The sequence below is a fragment of the Penicillium cataractarum genome, assembly GCF_028827025.1.
Source record: "Penicillium cataractarum strain IBT 29864 chromosome Unknown utg000001l, whole genome shotgun sequence".
Taxonomy (NCBI): Eukaryota; Fungi; Ascomycota; class Eurotiomycetes; order Eurotiales; family Aspergillaceae; genus Penicillium; species Penicillium cataractarum.
This window is the reverse complement of record NW_026622737.1, coordinates 3607633-3620837: the sequence shown is the minus strand read 5'-3', so window position 1 is coordinate 3620837 and position 13205 is coordinate 3607633. Positions and strand designations below refer to the sequence as shown.

The window sequence follows — 13205 nt, the reverse complement described above, 5'->3', positions numbered from 1 at the left end:
GTCCGCTCCACATTATACGAAGAATGCAGCGTTTTGAGGTTGTGTTTTGCTGGCGAGAGTGCGAAGCACCACCCAAAGCGACTAGTCCTGATAGTTCAGGACGAAGCACTCACTTCTTCCCACAGCTCCTTGCCTCCTGGTTGGCCAGGATGATCCATGTGGAAAAATCCACGCAAAATTACCTGCGCAGCATCCCAATCGCTGATCCCCAAATAAGAGGTTAATTCCACCAACTGTGCAACAAACCATAAGTGCTCATGGTGGCCCCGTGATGCTACTCCACCAATGAATAAGATCCAAAAGAGTAAATCAGGAGCGTTCCGTTTAATGCAATGCAGGATTGAATTTGCCCCGGTAGTATTGGAGAGTAGGATCTGCTGCAACGGCGATACCATATACCGCATGATTGGGAAGACTCGAAAATGCCAAACGCACGCGTTCAGGTAGATGAGTAGAGTGACACGAAGGGGTTCGTTCAGGAGGTCGGAGATGGTATATGAAGCTGAAAGCTTTGGCGTATAGCGTATTAACATAAGCTGGTGCTCGAGGACCAAGAATAGATCATTATCGGATTGCGTGGTGATTGAGGTCTGCAGACGTGCAATCTCGTAGTATTGGATGAGTCGTTGAGACCATTGAAGTAAATCCTTCATGCTGTCCTCGAGGCCGCTATACCAGGGTGCTGCAAAGAATGAAGTACCAAGACAAGACAATTGTGAGAGATCCTTCTTGAATTGATTGGCGAAGCCCGTGATGAAGTTGCTGGTCGAGTGAAAGATCTTCTCTTCTTGAAGTATCTTGCTGCGCCATGTTGCTGTCGGGGACAGGGTCGGACGCGTATTTGTTAAAATGGCGTTTAGCATATCACCACTGGAGTTGAAAGAGACTTGTTAGGATAGACGATCATCCGGTATCCATGATAAACGCGGCGTACTGGTAGATTTCAGACTGCGCCATATGGTCTAGCGCTTCGACGCCACCATTAAGCTCGATTAAAGCTTCGACGCCCTTAGTATGTGCTGTTGCTGCTTCGACATTGCCTGCAATTGCCTAGAGAGGTTTTAGAATGAATCAGGGAGGAGGTATATCAGAGCGAAAGAAAAGATGCCGGAACATATCCACGTAGATGATACCTCAATAGTCCTAAGCGATGCCACAACCAGGACCGCCGATTTAGCCGCGACAGGGTCCCCTAATAGGCCATTCAATATCCGTATCATATTTCCTCGGAGACGGAGATACTCTTTCACTGATTGTTGTAAATGTCTGGAAGGACGGTTATGCAAAGTGTTCATTGCGATCTGGTGGCTTGCAGCCGAGACGAGTAAGGCTAATTGGATTACTGGCTGGGAAGTTCCCTGCTGCCACCACCACACAGTCATACGAGACTGTTCCACGGGATATGCACCGGGGATGGTAAAGTGTCGCACTACCTTGGGTCAGATCAAATCTGATAGCGGGTAACTGGTCTTGCCAGATTCAAGCCGTGCACGCACATTGATGGAAGAAGGAATTCATAGATCCCGTCATTGGAAATGCTGTTGTGGCAAACGGATCCACGAAGCCGTCCCCAGAGAGCCTTCGAGGGGACCCAAAGTTTACTACCGGGATGATCTGCGGGGCTTCTGGCTCTGGGGTATCGGTGCCACTGGGACCTCCATCTGGTCTGCTCTTCGTAGTTGGACCCAGTTCGGCCCCGTCTAGCCCCAAGGGGACGTATGCTAATGGAAGGCGATGGCGAAGGACTAGTGTCGAGGATTTCAGCCTCCCCATCGCCGCGAGTCGCTCTTTGCGATATCGAGCCTTTTGCGTGAATTCCCGTTTCCTCCTTTGGAGTGAGAGATTCTGCAACTGATCATCTTGGTAGTCGATGAACAGAAACTCTGCCATGGCGCGATTGTCCGCTGGGGAACCCTTGGAGAAAGACCCGCACAATGGGATAGAGGCCCGGGGGATTTCTTGCCAAATGAGTCCGATCGGGGACCCGAGAACCTGTGCCCTAATTTGCTGAAACTGCCCTTAGTTAGATGAGCCCGCCCCACTGCGGTCATCCAACATGATAGGCAAGGTCATCTTTGTAGGTGGTTGATCGTAGCCGATAAAAGGGTCAAAATCCACTCTTGGAAGACAGCCGATCTCACCATGCTGGAATAAATATCATCATGTACGTTCCAGGGAACGTGCGCCATACTCGCCCTTCCTGGGAAGGGCGGGGGGTGCACCGCTCTCGTCCTTCTCGGGTGACGATGGCAGCGATGTTCCTGTAGATCAGATTTGAAAATTGACAACCAATTTGGGGGGAAAGAACCCTTTTAAATAATAGAGTTTTCGATCTCTCAGGGTCGTGTCACGATTGAGTTCATGACAAGATGATGACACGGCGTTGACTAATTCGATCTACGTGCATACATAATTAGTACAGAGTACAGCAAATTACCGGACTGGCTACTACTACAAGTTACGGAATATCAATTTTGGAGCAACATTTCTGATCATTTGCTCAAGCATCCTGTTCAAGGAAACTAGTCAGACATAAAACGAAAGCACAAACCCACCCGTAACGCCGCCTTGAAATCATGTATCTCAAAACACGAAAGCAACCCGGATCAGAAAGAAGAACATGCACCCGTGGGTCCTCCAAGTATTAAACAAGCGAAAGAGAAAAGAAACAGAGAAAATTCAATCTCTCGAGGCCATGAACAGAGAGAGGGGGAAATTAGAAGATGGAAGAATGGGTGGAGGGAGGAGCGTAGAAAATACAACGTGGGGAAAGTAGGGGGGGGGGGAGCAATAAAATCAACATGAGCCATGGCAAAGCAGAAACAACCTGAAAAAAAAGCCAGTAATAATACTCTCAAAGACGCCGAAATTGACGCGCCCTCCAAAGACTTTAACGAAATTCATCCGTTTCCAGACCACTGGAATCATCTCGTCGGGAATTTTTGAGTCGTGTGGATCGTAAACACCTGACCATGCCAGAGGTTCGACAAAAAGGCCGTAGCCTTAGCCGAAACAAAAGAAGAAATGTTTTGGGGGGGTATAAAGAAAAAGGGGGAATCAATGCCCCGGCCCCAAAGAAGTGAAAATTTGACTGCCGAGTCTAAGCATCGAGGGATCGCGAGAACCCCGTTGCTATGCGGTGAGAGCAAGGAAAAAAGACTTTGTATCACCAGAAGCAGGATGAAAAGCGACTTTTGGGATGCTAACTTCCTTTTTATGCTCACATTCATGCTCGGCGCATACCCTGGGCTGGGATCGGTGGACCCGGTGGCATACCCATTTGGGCGGGCATACCGTAGGCGTGCGGGTCAAATCCAGTCGACATCCCGTTCATCATCAGAGGGCCCAAACCTTGGGCTTGAGAGACGGGGCAGTCTTTGTGGGCCAGCAGGAGAGTCTTGAGGTTCACGATCTCCTCGCGAAGCTGGGTCACCGTGGCGGTAAGAGCATCGTTCTCTGTCGTAAAGAGCTCAACCTTGGCTTGGAGATTGGCGAGCCACTGCTTCTTCCTTTGACGACACTTGAGGGCCGCGACACTATGATCAGGTTAGCTGAGTGGATCATTGAGGATGTTCGTAGTAAGTGTTTTGAATAATATACCGGTTCCGTTCCAGGAAGTTTCGCCGCTTCTCCTCGTCGGTCATCTTCTTCGGGTCCATGTTGGAGTTCTTCATCTCCTCATCCTCCGAATCGTCCGAGGGTGACTCGGTCATCTTCGCCTTCTTGTTGGGGCCCTTGGCAGCAGCCTCATCCGCCTTACGACGATTGTTGGCGGCGTTTGCCTTGGGGGCATTTTTCTTGCCCTTACCCTTGGCAGTGGGCTTGGAAAGCTCCTGGTCCGATACGTCGCCACTCATCTCGCGAGCACTGGGACCGTTATTTTGCGACACGCGTCGGGCGGCCGAACGCGTCTCGTTTTGCATCATGGGGCCTTGGTTCATTTGCATGTTGTTCGCCTGACCACCCTTGGCAAGCATGAAAAGGCCGTTAGCCGCATCGGCCGCATCGTGTTGGGTAAAGTCCGTGGCGGTGGGTTGAGGTTTCTGGTCCATGGTCGGGTTGGAGGTTGGTTCTGGATCGTTCGCATTGGAGGTGGGACCGCTCCCGGTATTCTTCTTGGCGGCCAGCGCGGTGCGGTGGAATTCGATGGTGGACGGAGTGGCCCCGCCGCTTTGAAGTTGTTGCAGCAAAGCCTGGGAGTTAGGGCTTGGGGCGGGGAACATGGAGCCACCACCGCCGGGGGTCAAGCCTGTCCGGAGCGATGACTCGTTAGGAGTCGGGAAGCCTCTTCCAATACTGTCAAAGTAGTCATTAGAACCGGTTGGGCCAGGGAGCATTGCCGGGCTAAGGGGCCCTGAGCGCAGGGAGTTGGACCAGTTGTAGCCACCGCTGGCGGATGCGCCAGGCAGGGCAGGAGAGGTGAGGGCCGCGACGGGAGGCAGCAGCGACTTTCCGGGGGTTTCGCCCGAGTTGCCAGTGCCGAAGGACTGCTCGAAAGGGTTGGGCTCGAGCGAGAAAGGATTATGAACGGAATTGAAGTAGTCGGGAGTATCGCTAGCAGCAGTCGCAGCAGGGCGTGGAGGTGGTGCCAACGAAGTAGACGCCTCTACGTCCGATCTTTGATCCTTGGTGTCTGAAGACACGGCCTGCGAGTCTGTCGAAGGAATTGAATTAGCATTTACGAGGTGTTGGGTGATGAGATGCGACAGCGTGTAAAGGTACCGGCAGGACGAGATCGAGGACCCTTCATTGTGGAGATGGAGGGTATGGGGAAGTGGTGGTGGAGGGAGGAGTGGTGGAAGATCGATGACGCCAGTTGTGAGATCATCCCAACGGCAGAGGGGCTTTAAAGTATGGGCAACCCCCCAAGTGGCGTATTACCAAGCCGAATGGGGGTGTGAACGGGAAAAAAAAGTAGATTGTATTATCAAACACCACTGAATTTTCTGGCGGCGAAAGAGAGTACAAGTTTCTTTTCTTCGAGGGTCATAATGCGACCGCGACGAAAGGGGGGAGGAGAAGAGAGTAGGAAAGGGAAGGGGGAAAAAAAAAGAATAACAAGCCAGATGAAGGTTGGTAATAGTAGTGCTTTGGTATGTAGTGGACAGTTTGGTAGGGTAAAAGGGCAGATAGACTCGAATGGCATCACGCGATTTTTTTTACGAACCTTCTTTGGCAATCTTCTTGGAGTCCATGGAGGTCAGAGTGTTCGAAAGAGTCGACACACTGGGAGCGACTGCGGCAGACATCACCAGTCGCAAAAGGGTTCAAAAGAGTGGCGAGCGCACAACGTGGCTTGCAGCAGAAGGAGAAGAAGAGATGGGAAGGAAGAAAAGTGACGTAGAGGAAAAGGAAGATGACGACAATTATTTTAGGGGAAGGAAAAACATTAAGTAAGGTGGCCTCGGATGATTCGATTCTTCGGTATTGTTTCAGTGTATCGGTACACACGACTCTCGTATGTTTGCCAGCCGGGGAGGGAACCGCTTACGATTCCAATACAACCTGACCCACGCGACACTCCTACGGTACAACACTACTACACCAGCCGTTACTGATCAATTCTTTCGGGAGATAGCAAATGTAACTGGGTCCAAAACCGTTGATCCAGCTCGAATCAGGGAACGGGCAAAGGAAAAAAAAATATTATATGGGGGGTGGCCAGCCATCGTGGTTGGCTCTGGCCTCGTCTACGCGAAGGTCGGCCTAGATCCTGTTCGAGTCTCTCTATCAGGGCAGACTTTTCGAGACTTTTGTACGTTCCCCTCTGGCCCGTTTCTTTTGTTCTAACTGCCACGCAGTTTTCCAGGCTTAAGCTTAAAGGAGTGTACGCTCTGCCTATCTAGACTATATCACAAACTATAGCGATATAACAATCCTTCTCTCACGATCTCGAGAAAAAAAAAACCTTCAGTAGGATGGGGGGACCCTCGCATGTCGATGTCGAACCTGGAGAGCGCTAGTGGGCCCTCGGTATCGACTCTGGACCAATCATGGTGATATATGAAAGAAGCGGGGACTCGACACTACTCGGACGGATTGGCCACTCGCCCCCCTAGGGAAAAAAAAATTGCGTAATAATCCGGTCCTTTTGGTCAATCGGAAAGAGCAGTATGATCCTTGAAAGGGGTCTCCAAGAAAGAAAAACAATTGCTCAAGGAGGCTGACAATAAGCAGCAAAGGATGAATAGCTACACTGCGTACCGACAGTTCGGAGTATTCATAGGACGTATCGAGTATAACGCGACCTGCCATGTCCTGGGCGATGAATGATTTCACGATGACGACGACAGGAATGCGTCCCGGCTGTCGGTCCAGTATGGGTGGGGTACGCGACAGGGGATGTCAACCACTCATGTTGCAGATAAGTGGACGGAATGTACAGAGGGAAAGTCCAAAGTCAACGTGATTCGTCTGCACGACCATTGTGGATCCCAGATGGAGCTTGACTGAAGCAGTTGACTGGATGCGGTGTGGGAAGGGAAAATGGAAGAGGTTGGGGCCATGACGCAATCCACGTGAGACAGCGTTGCTGACTGATCAGGGACAGGATCTACCTCCAGGGCCTTAATGACGTGCGTGGCCCTGGGAATGGGCCGAATGCGGTAAGCACATTGTAGTAAGTGCGGAGTACATGAACCACTATGTAACTTGCAAAGTATACATTGTTGGATTGGAATAGGCTACTTAGAGGATTATCCCGGTAGAAATCTGAGATACGGAGTTCTCCACACTTTAGGCCTATCCATCTCGTACCAGCGATCGGCTTCAGCCCTAGAACTGTATCTTCATATAGCACCGACACGATAGAATAATGAGTACATCAACCAACTCCTCTATCTGCCTCTGCTGCTTATATTACTGAGAATCACTCTACTTACCACTATTACTGGATGACCTAAAAAGCAGTAGATGATACAACGCTGTCTAGTCTTTACGGCTCCGCTAGATCGGCGGTTCTGCTACTCCATATTCTGCACAAAAGTATCGGAATGGGATGTGGAGCTATCGTTCCCCTGCACTCTTGGCCCTGTCAATACCAAATGAGTAAAAGATACGCCTCCTCAATAGTGCTATACGTGATCGAGATTTCTCTCGGGCCAGCTCCCAAAGGGCCAACTCCCAAAGGGCCAACTCCCAAAGGGCGGTTCGGTGATGAATGTCCTCGCCCAATCTATACAGAGGTCCACTCCTTCCCGCTATGTAAGAGTACCCTCTCAGCTGCTAAGAGCCGAATCTCATCATCAAAATTGACTCCGACAACCTACCCAAGCTATGAGATCAATATGCCCACGAGGAAGTCTCACTGTGTGGCAAGTGTGTTTTGGAAAGGGTTGCGCTGAGCTTAGTCTATCAAGATGGCCCTGCGCCAACCAAGATCTCGCCTTTCTGGCATGACTCCAGAGGACATTGCTAGCAATTGACAATTCTCGGGCATTAAGAGCACATACAATTCCGAAACCGGTCGTCCGAAACCCACAAACGGGTTCGAGGCTTCTCCGTGATGGTATCAATAATAATGTCTGCATTTTCTTCAGTAATAAAGCTCGGAAAGTACCTCCTAATATAGACTAGTATTGAAACACTAGCAAGTCAACAACAAATTGATGCCGGGCATGAGAAAGGTTGTTGATGCTCCGCCCGGCATTATCATTCTAAATTTCACTCCACCTGGCGATATCTGGGCTACTTACTCTGGACATTGTTCTGATAGAAAAGTGGAGAATGTTTCAACAGGATTTTGCTACGTAGTTCAGACTCTTGAGATGCCACTATGGGTCCTCCATATCGGTATCCCGTCGCCGAATAACTCACCCTTGTGTAGAAATCACTCTGAAAAAAAAAATGCGTGCAACACCCTCCTCATCAGTATTGCCATAAAACCCCAGTCACAATAAATAAACAATTGGTGCATTTATATTCCCCGATTCTTCTCAAGCTTTGCGGGGCTCCGTTGCCAATATGCCGATCTTCCGCGGCACTTGGCTAAGAACGGTACGGAGAACACATCACATGAAACGCACCCTTTAATTTTCCCCTGAATAGAAAGCCAATGTAATGGAAGGTTGGGGCTTTGACACGTTTTCGTCAGCCGGCACTCTCAAGCACCACACTTTCATTATAGGAAAAACTAATGGCTATGCAACAATTTAGTGCTTATTTGCTAGTCCCACCCTTGATGTATATCCGACACGGCAGGGCAAGGGAACATTTTCCCCCGATTAATATAAAAAGAAAGATATTTGCAGACGCTGGTCTTTCGTTCTCTAGCCCACAGATTGCCAAGTTGATCATCACTCCTGTTGATTCAAGCACTTGCCAAGATTATAGGCACAATGCATGCCAAGACACTTCTACTCGGCCTTGGCTGCGCCTCCGTCGCCTGGGCACAGCTTGCGGATACCACCGACTACCCAATTGGACCGTTAACTTCGTCAGATACTAAATGGGCCACGAAGGTTTGCGACATCACCAAGTACGGCGCTGTAGCGGACGGGGCAACAGATTCCGGGCCCGCTATCCTGGCTGCCTTTGATGCATGTGCTTCGGGCGGAGTTGTGAATATTCCGTCAGGAACATTTGCTCTGGAAACATGGGTCACACTCAGTGGAGGAAGTGCGTGGGCTATCAATCTCGAGGGAACCATCGTTCGCACTGGAACGGATGGTGGTAATATGATCTACATTGAGCATAGTACCGACTTTGAGCTGTACTCTTCCAATGGTGAAGGTGCGATGCAAGGCTATGGCTATGTGTTCCATGCTGAAGGAGAATATGGTCCCCGTCTCCTGCGCCTTTACGACGGTGAGTACTGCAATCTCCTCTGGAGGCCAGATACCCGTACTAACTATGTAAAGTGACAAACTTTGCTATTCACGACATTGCTCTCGTCGACTCCCCGGCTTTCCATCTGACCCTCGATACTTGCAACCAGGGCGAGGTATACAATATGATCATCCGAGGTGGGAATGAAGGAGGCCTTGACGGTATTGACCTTTGGGGCTTTGACCTCTGGGTTCATGATGTCGAAGTCACCAACAAAGACGAATGCGTCACCGTCAAGAGTCCGGCAAACCATATCCTTGTCGAGAATATCTACTGCAACTGGTCTGGTGGCTGTGCGATGGGCTCTCTGGGAATTGACACAGGTGGGTTTCGGTTTTCCATTAACTTTTTATTCAGGACAGAGCAGTTGGAGAACCTATCAAGTAGAGACAAAGAAGCTAACTTTGAGGGTTTAGATATATCGAAGGTTGTTTACAACAACATCTACACCGTGAACTCGAACCAAATGTTCATGTTCAAGTAGGCTGTTTCCTTAACCCTGAGTGCTAATTCTTGTGGACTAATCTAACTTCGTTTTGTAGGAGCAATGGAGGCAACGGTACAGGCAAGTGCTTTCTTCTTCTTGGATTATCATCAATAAGTGAAATTGACTAACGCTACCATCAATAGTGACCGAAGTAACTCTGCAGAACTTCATCGGCCATGAGAATGCCTACTCCCTCTACATAGACGCATACTGGTCATCCATAAGCGCAGCTGCAGGAGACGGAGTCCTGTACAATTCCATCACATTCAGCAACTGGAAGGGAACCTGCGCGAATGGCGCTACTCGCGCCCCACTATACGTCTTGTGTCCATCAACTCAGCCGTGCACAAACATTATCATTGAAGACTTCGCCATGTGGACAGAGTCTGGAAGCACAGAGTACTACAAGTGCGCGGATGCTTGGGGCTCGGGTTACTGTCTAGAGGGAGGATCTGCACATACCGCGTACGGTACAGTCACCTCGACGTTGACAGCTGCACCATCGGGATACTCGGCGACGACGATGCCTAATCAGCTTACCGCTGGATTCGGACTTAGCACGTCGATTCCAATCCCAACCGTTCCGAACACTTTCTTCCCAGGTGCTACGCCAGCCACTGCTAGGGTGTACGGTAGTTAGTTAGGTGATTTAATGCTCATGGCTGTGAATGAGCGGCCGTTATGCAGTTGATGGATACTACATATCATAGTATGGCTAAGCCATTGCGATACAGAAATGGCAGTATTTTCTATTCATCATCATCTTCTCCTGTCCATTCCATCAACACGATAGACTTCTTACCACCACCCCTGCTTTCAGTCACTAGTGCCCAGTCTTTCAACGTATGCCCGCGAATAAAATTGTTCTTTTCAAAGACTCTAAGGCTGCCTTCATTATCTTCGAACGCCCAGCTTTTCAATCGTCGGACATTCATTCGAGGAATCGCCCAATCATGAATGATAGTTCTCACGGCTAGGGTCATGATTCCCCTACCATGGTGACTCGGAGCCAGAAAGTCTACCATTGGGTTTCTGTTAGTATGTTTCAACGGGGCATCTTTGTTCAAATTTCATCATACCGGCCAAGCTCCAGACAATATTTTCGTCTCCAGCAAGTAACTCGTCATTTCCTTTCTGAGCTAGTGATCTTTCCTCGCTTCCTTCGGGGTATTCGTCGAAACTTGAGCGAGCCAACCGGATATCGCCAATGAGAATGTCTTCGACGGGAGTCCCAGTCCCAGGGTCTATCTTGAGCACTTCCCGGATGCAAGTGAACGGGGAAATGTCAACAAACGGCCTTCCATGGTGCGGAACGTTGCCGGTATCCTTTTGGACTGCTGTGTTTCCCGGTTCTTCAAGCTCCTCCCGCAAGGCGGATAGGATCCCTTCCTGATCTTTACAGTTCGCTTTGGCCCATTGTTCGCCGTCAGAGCTCAAATATGGGTATGGGGTACGTTGTAGACGAAGAGCAACTCGTGGGTCATTGAGGATCTCTACCAGTGCTGAAGAGGTCTCATTAAGGCTGTTAGGCCGGTGCGGTGTGAGAATAATGTTTGCGTGTGGCTCTGGGAGCCTCAGGTAAGGTTCCTTGGTATTGGAGTTATAATGAATAACCATTTTGTTGTCGTCAGTTGCTCAGTGAACTGTGAAACGCGACTTAATTTTCTCTCACTGCTCAATCTGGTATATAAGGAACACCCTAAGTGAGTCATACCTTCAAGAGCAACAGCAGCGCTAATTTTCAATGTCTGAGAGGCCTATTGGGAAACAGTTCTGATAGCTATTATGATTCCTTTGCCTCGCATTTAATGGAGAGGCAGCCAATGTGGTCAACAGTTTGGCAGTTGACTTAAGATAGAAAGACCTTCCAACTTGGCTTGTTTTGCCTCATCCATTGGAGTATAGAATCGTAGACCCAAAGTTCGAGCAACCTTCCATCAAGTAAGGCAAGATGGCCGAGTTGGTCTATGGCGCACGGTTCAGGTTTACCTGATCCACAATTCCGTGTCCCGAAAGGGGCGTGGGTTCGAATCCCACTCTTGTCAAAGCATTATCTTTTTGTCTTTTCTCTTTTTGAGCTGGATTAAGTTCTTCTCGCTTTATTTGTTGTTTATTTTCTTGTCTTTCTTGTTTGGTGTAGACTATATGATTGTACGGCTATAACAGATCCATTTACTATTGCTATGCTGGAAACTGCTCATCTTATTCGTGTGGGAATTCATTTCCTAGGTTTCTTCTGTATGAATCCCACTAGATAACCCTGTTGGTATTAATTTATACTCCAGCGCTATTCTGTAACTAGCATTATTGGATCATGACGGGTTGTCCGACTTGAAATGTTGGAGCCTTCTAGCTTGGGCGGCGCAGGAAGCAATGCCAATTTAGTGTCTGCCTGGGAACAAATGGATAAAGTTGATCGTTTAAAACGGGCTCATCCTGGCCCTAGGGACCTCCTGAACATAACACCATAATTTTGTAACAGCCTTTCTCAACCCCAGTTTCCGCCAGTCCCCATCGTACCTGATCGACAAAGTCGCAGTTCCGGGTGGCTTCCGCTTTGTTTTGGTTGCGTTTCAACATTTATTGACCGCCCGGCATCCTGGCTAATCAGCCGCGTGTACAACTTTCTCTTTTGACCACTTCACCTCCAGACTTTCGGCCTCCCACGTCACCAGTGATTCCAGGTTAAGTCCGTTCTTGGTCGCTATTACTATTCTATCATCTTCGTGCCCATCATGACTCTTGCTGAGGAGTTTCGATCCAGAAATTTCAGTACGTACCCCTCGTGCTGATGCGGCGGCAAACGTCGATCAGTCCCATTGATTAACAGCTTGGCTAACATCGCACTCTCTTAGGCATCTACGGTCAATGGTCAGTGTCTTGAATGATGTTACTTTTGCTTCTGTTAAATGTTTCCACCGAGTGCCTTCCGAGCTTCGAGCAGCGCTGCAGTGGAGAGGCAATGGCGAGATGTCGGATGGGTGCCTGTTCTTCATGGGACGCCTCGGACATCTCTGATTCTCTTTTAGTTGCTTGGGTCACGTTTCTAACAGCTTTCCTTGTAGGACCGGTGTGCTGTGCATGGTTCTGTGCTTTGCCCTCGGCATTGCAAACATCTTTTCCCCCGTCCTCCGCATCATCTTCTCCGTTATTTGCCTGTGAGTTCGGCCAGTCTTCCCGCGATGACGATACACCATTCTGACCTTCATAGTGCTTGCTCATTCATCATCCTCTTCATTGAGGTACCCTTCCTACTCCGCATTTGCCCTACGTCCGCCAAGTTCGATGCCTTCATTCGCCGCTTCACCACTAACTGGATGCGCGCCGCCATGTATGCTGTGATGTGCGGTATCCAGTGGGCCAGTCTCTGCACCGGTGCCTCGAGTCTGATTGCTGCGGCTGTCGTGCTCAGCATAGCTGCTATCTTCTACGCGCTGGCCGGTCTGAAGAGCCAGGAGTTTGTCGGCAGCAAGACCCTCGGCGGTCAGGGTGTTGCGCAGATGATCGTTTAAATACCCCTTGCCTCCAGACAGGTCTCTTGTTTTCTCTCGCATCGGGTTTTATATGCGGGGAAGCCTGTCCCCTGGCTGGTCCAATGTCTGGGTGGAATGATGGAATGCTCGATGCGAAATTCTGGATAATGACTCTCGGGTCAAAACATATTGGAATGCGCCACGACCCTACTTGTTGCTGCTTTTGTCATCTTGTACTTGTATGTCTCTTATTGCTTTGGGGACGGCCTGCCAGGCACCCCCTTTGCCGCGAACATGGTGGATATTCTCTTCTGTGGTTCAGGTCTGCGTTATCCTGCTGCAGTTCTTAGAGCGAAACTAGGTCCAATGTCAATTCATGGTTATGCTTAATTTGAGATCCACCTTTGGTCATGGGCAGA

At 49.5% G+C, this 13205-nt stretch overlaps 5 protein-coding genes across 5 annotated transcripts; 2 read left to right on the top strand and 3 right to left on the bottom strand.

Annotated features, from left to right (window-relative positions):
- Nucleotides 1–95: 95 nt before the first annotated feature.
- On the bottom strand, nucleotides 96–1890 carry N7496_001240 (uncharacterized protein; the record flags this gene model as incomplete). Its single annotated transcript, XM_056694171.1, has 4 exons — nucleotides 96–870; nucleotides 935–1050; nucleotides 1344–1429; nucleotides 1497–1890. The coding sequence occupies 4 exons, from the start codon at nucleotides 1888–1890 to the stop codon at nucleotides 96–98; spliced, it is 1371 nt and encodes a 456-aa protein (XP_056560900.1).
- A 1336-nt stretch (nucleotides 1891–3226) lies between these two features.
- On the bottom strand, nucleotides 3227–4750 carry atfA (bZIP transcription factor atfA; the record flags this gene model as incomplete). Its single annotated transcript, XM_056694170.1, has 3 exons — nucleotides 3227–3536; nucleotides 3601–4654; nucleotides 4723–4750. The coding sequence occupies 3 exons, from the start codon at nucleotides 4748–4750 to the stop codon at nucleotides 3227–3229; spliced, it is 1392 nt and encodes a 463-aa protein (XP_056560899.1).
- A 3586-nt stretch (nucleotides 4751–8336) lies between these two features.
- Nucleotides 8337–9953, top strand: N7496_001238 (uncharacterized protein; the record flags this gene model as incomplete). The annotated part of the gene is made up of 4 exons (XM_056694169.1): nucleotides 8337–8805; nucleotides 8859–9306; nucleotides 9369–9385; nucleotides 9457–9953. The coding sequence occupies 4 exons, from the start codon at nucleotides 8337–8339 to the stop codon at nucleotides 9951–9953; spliced, it is 1431 nt and encodes a 476-aa protein (XP_056560898.1).
- Nucleotides 9954–10062: 109 nt separating this feature from the next.
- N7496_001237 (GNAT family N-acetyltransferase) lies at nucleotides 10063–10930 on the bottom strand (the record flags this gene model as incomplete). Its single annotated transcript, XM_056694168.1, has 2 exons — nucleotides 10063–10331; nucleotides 10393–10930. 2 exons carry the CDS (start codon nucleotides 10928–10930, stop codon nucleotides 10063–10065), a joined length of 807 nt encoding a protein of 268 aa, XP_056560897.1.
- Nucleotides 10931–12048: 1118 nt separating this feature from the next.
- Nucleotides 12049–12825, top strand: N7496_001236 (Tvp18 family protein; the record flags this gene model as incomplete). Its single annotated transcript, XM_056694167.1, has 4 exons — nucleotides 12049–12085; nucleotides 12237–12294; nucleotides 12379–12471; nucleotides 12525–12825. 4 exons carry the CDS (start codon nucleotides 12049–12051, stop codon nucleotides 12823–12825), a joined length of 489 nt encoding a protein of 162 aa, XP_056560896.1.
- Nucleotides 12826–13205: the final 380 nt, after the last annotated feature.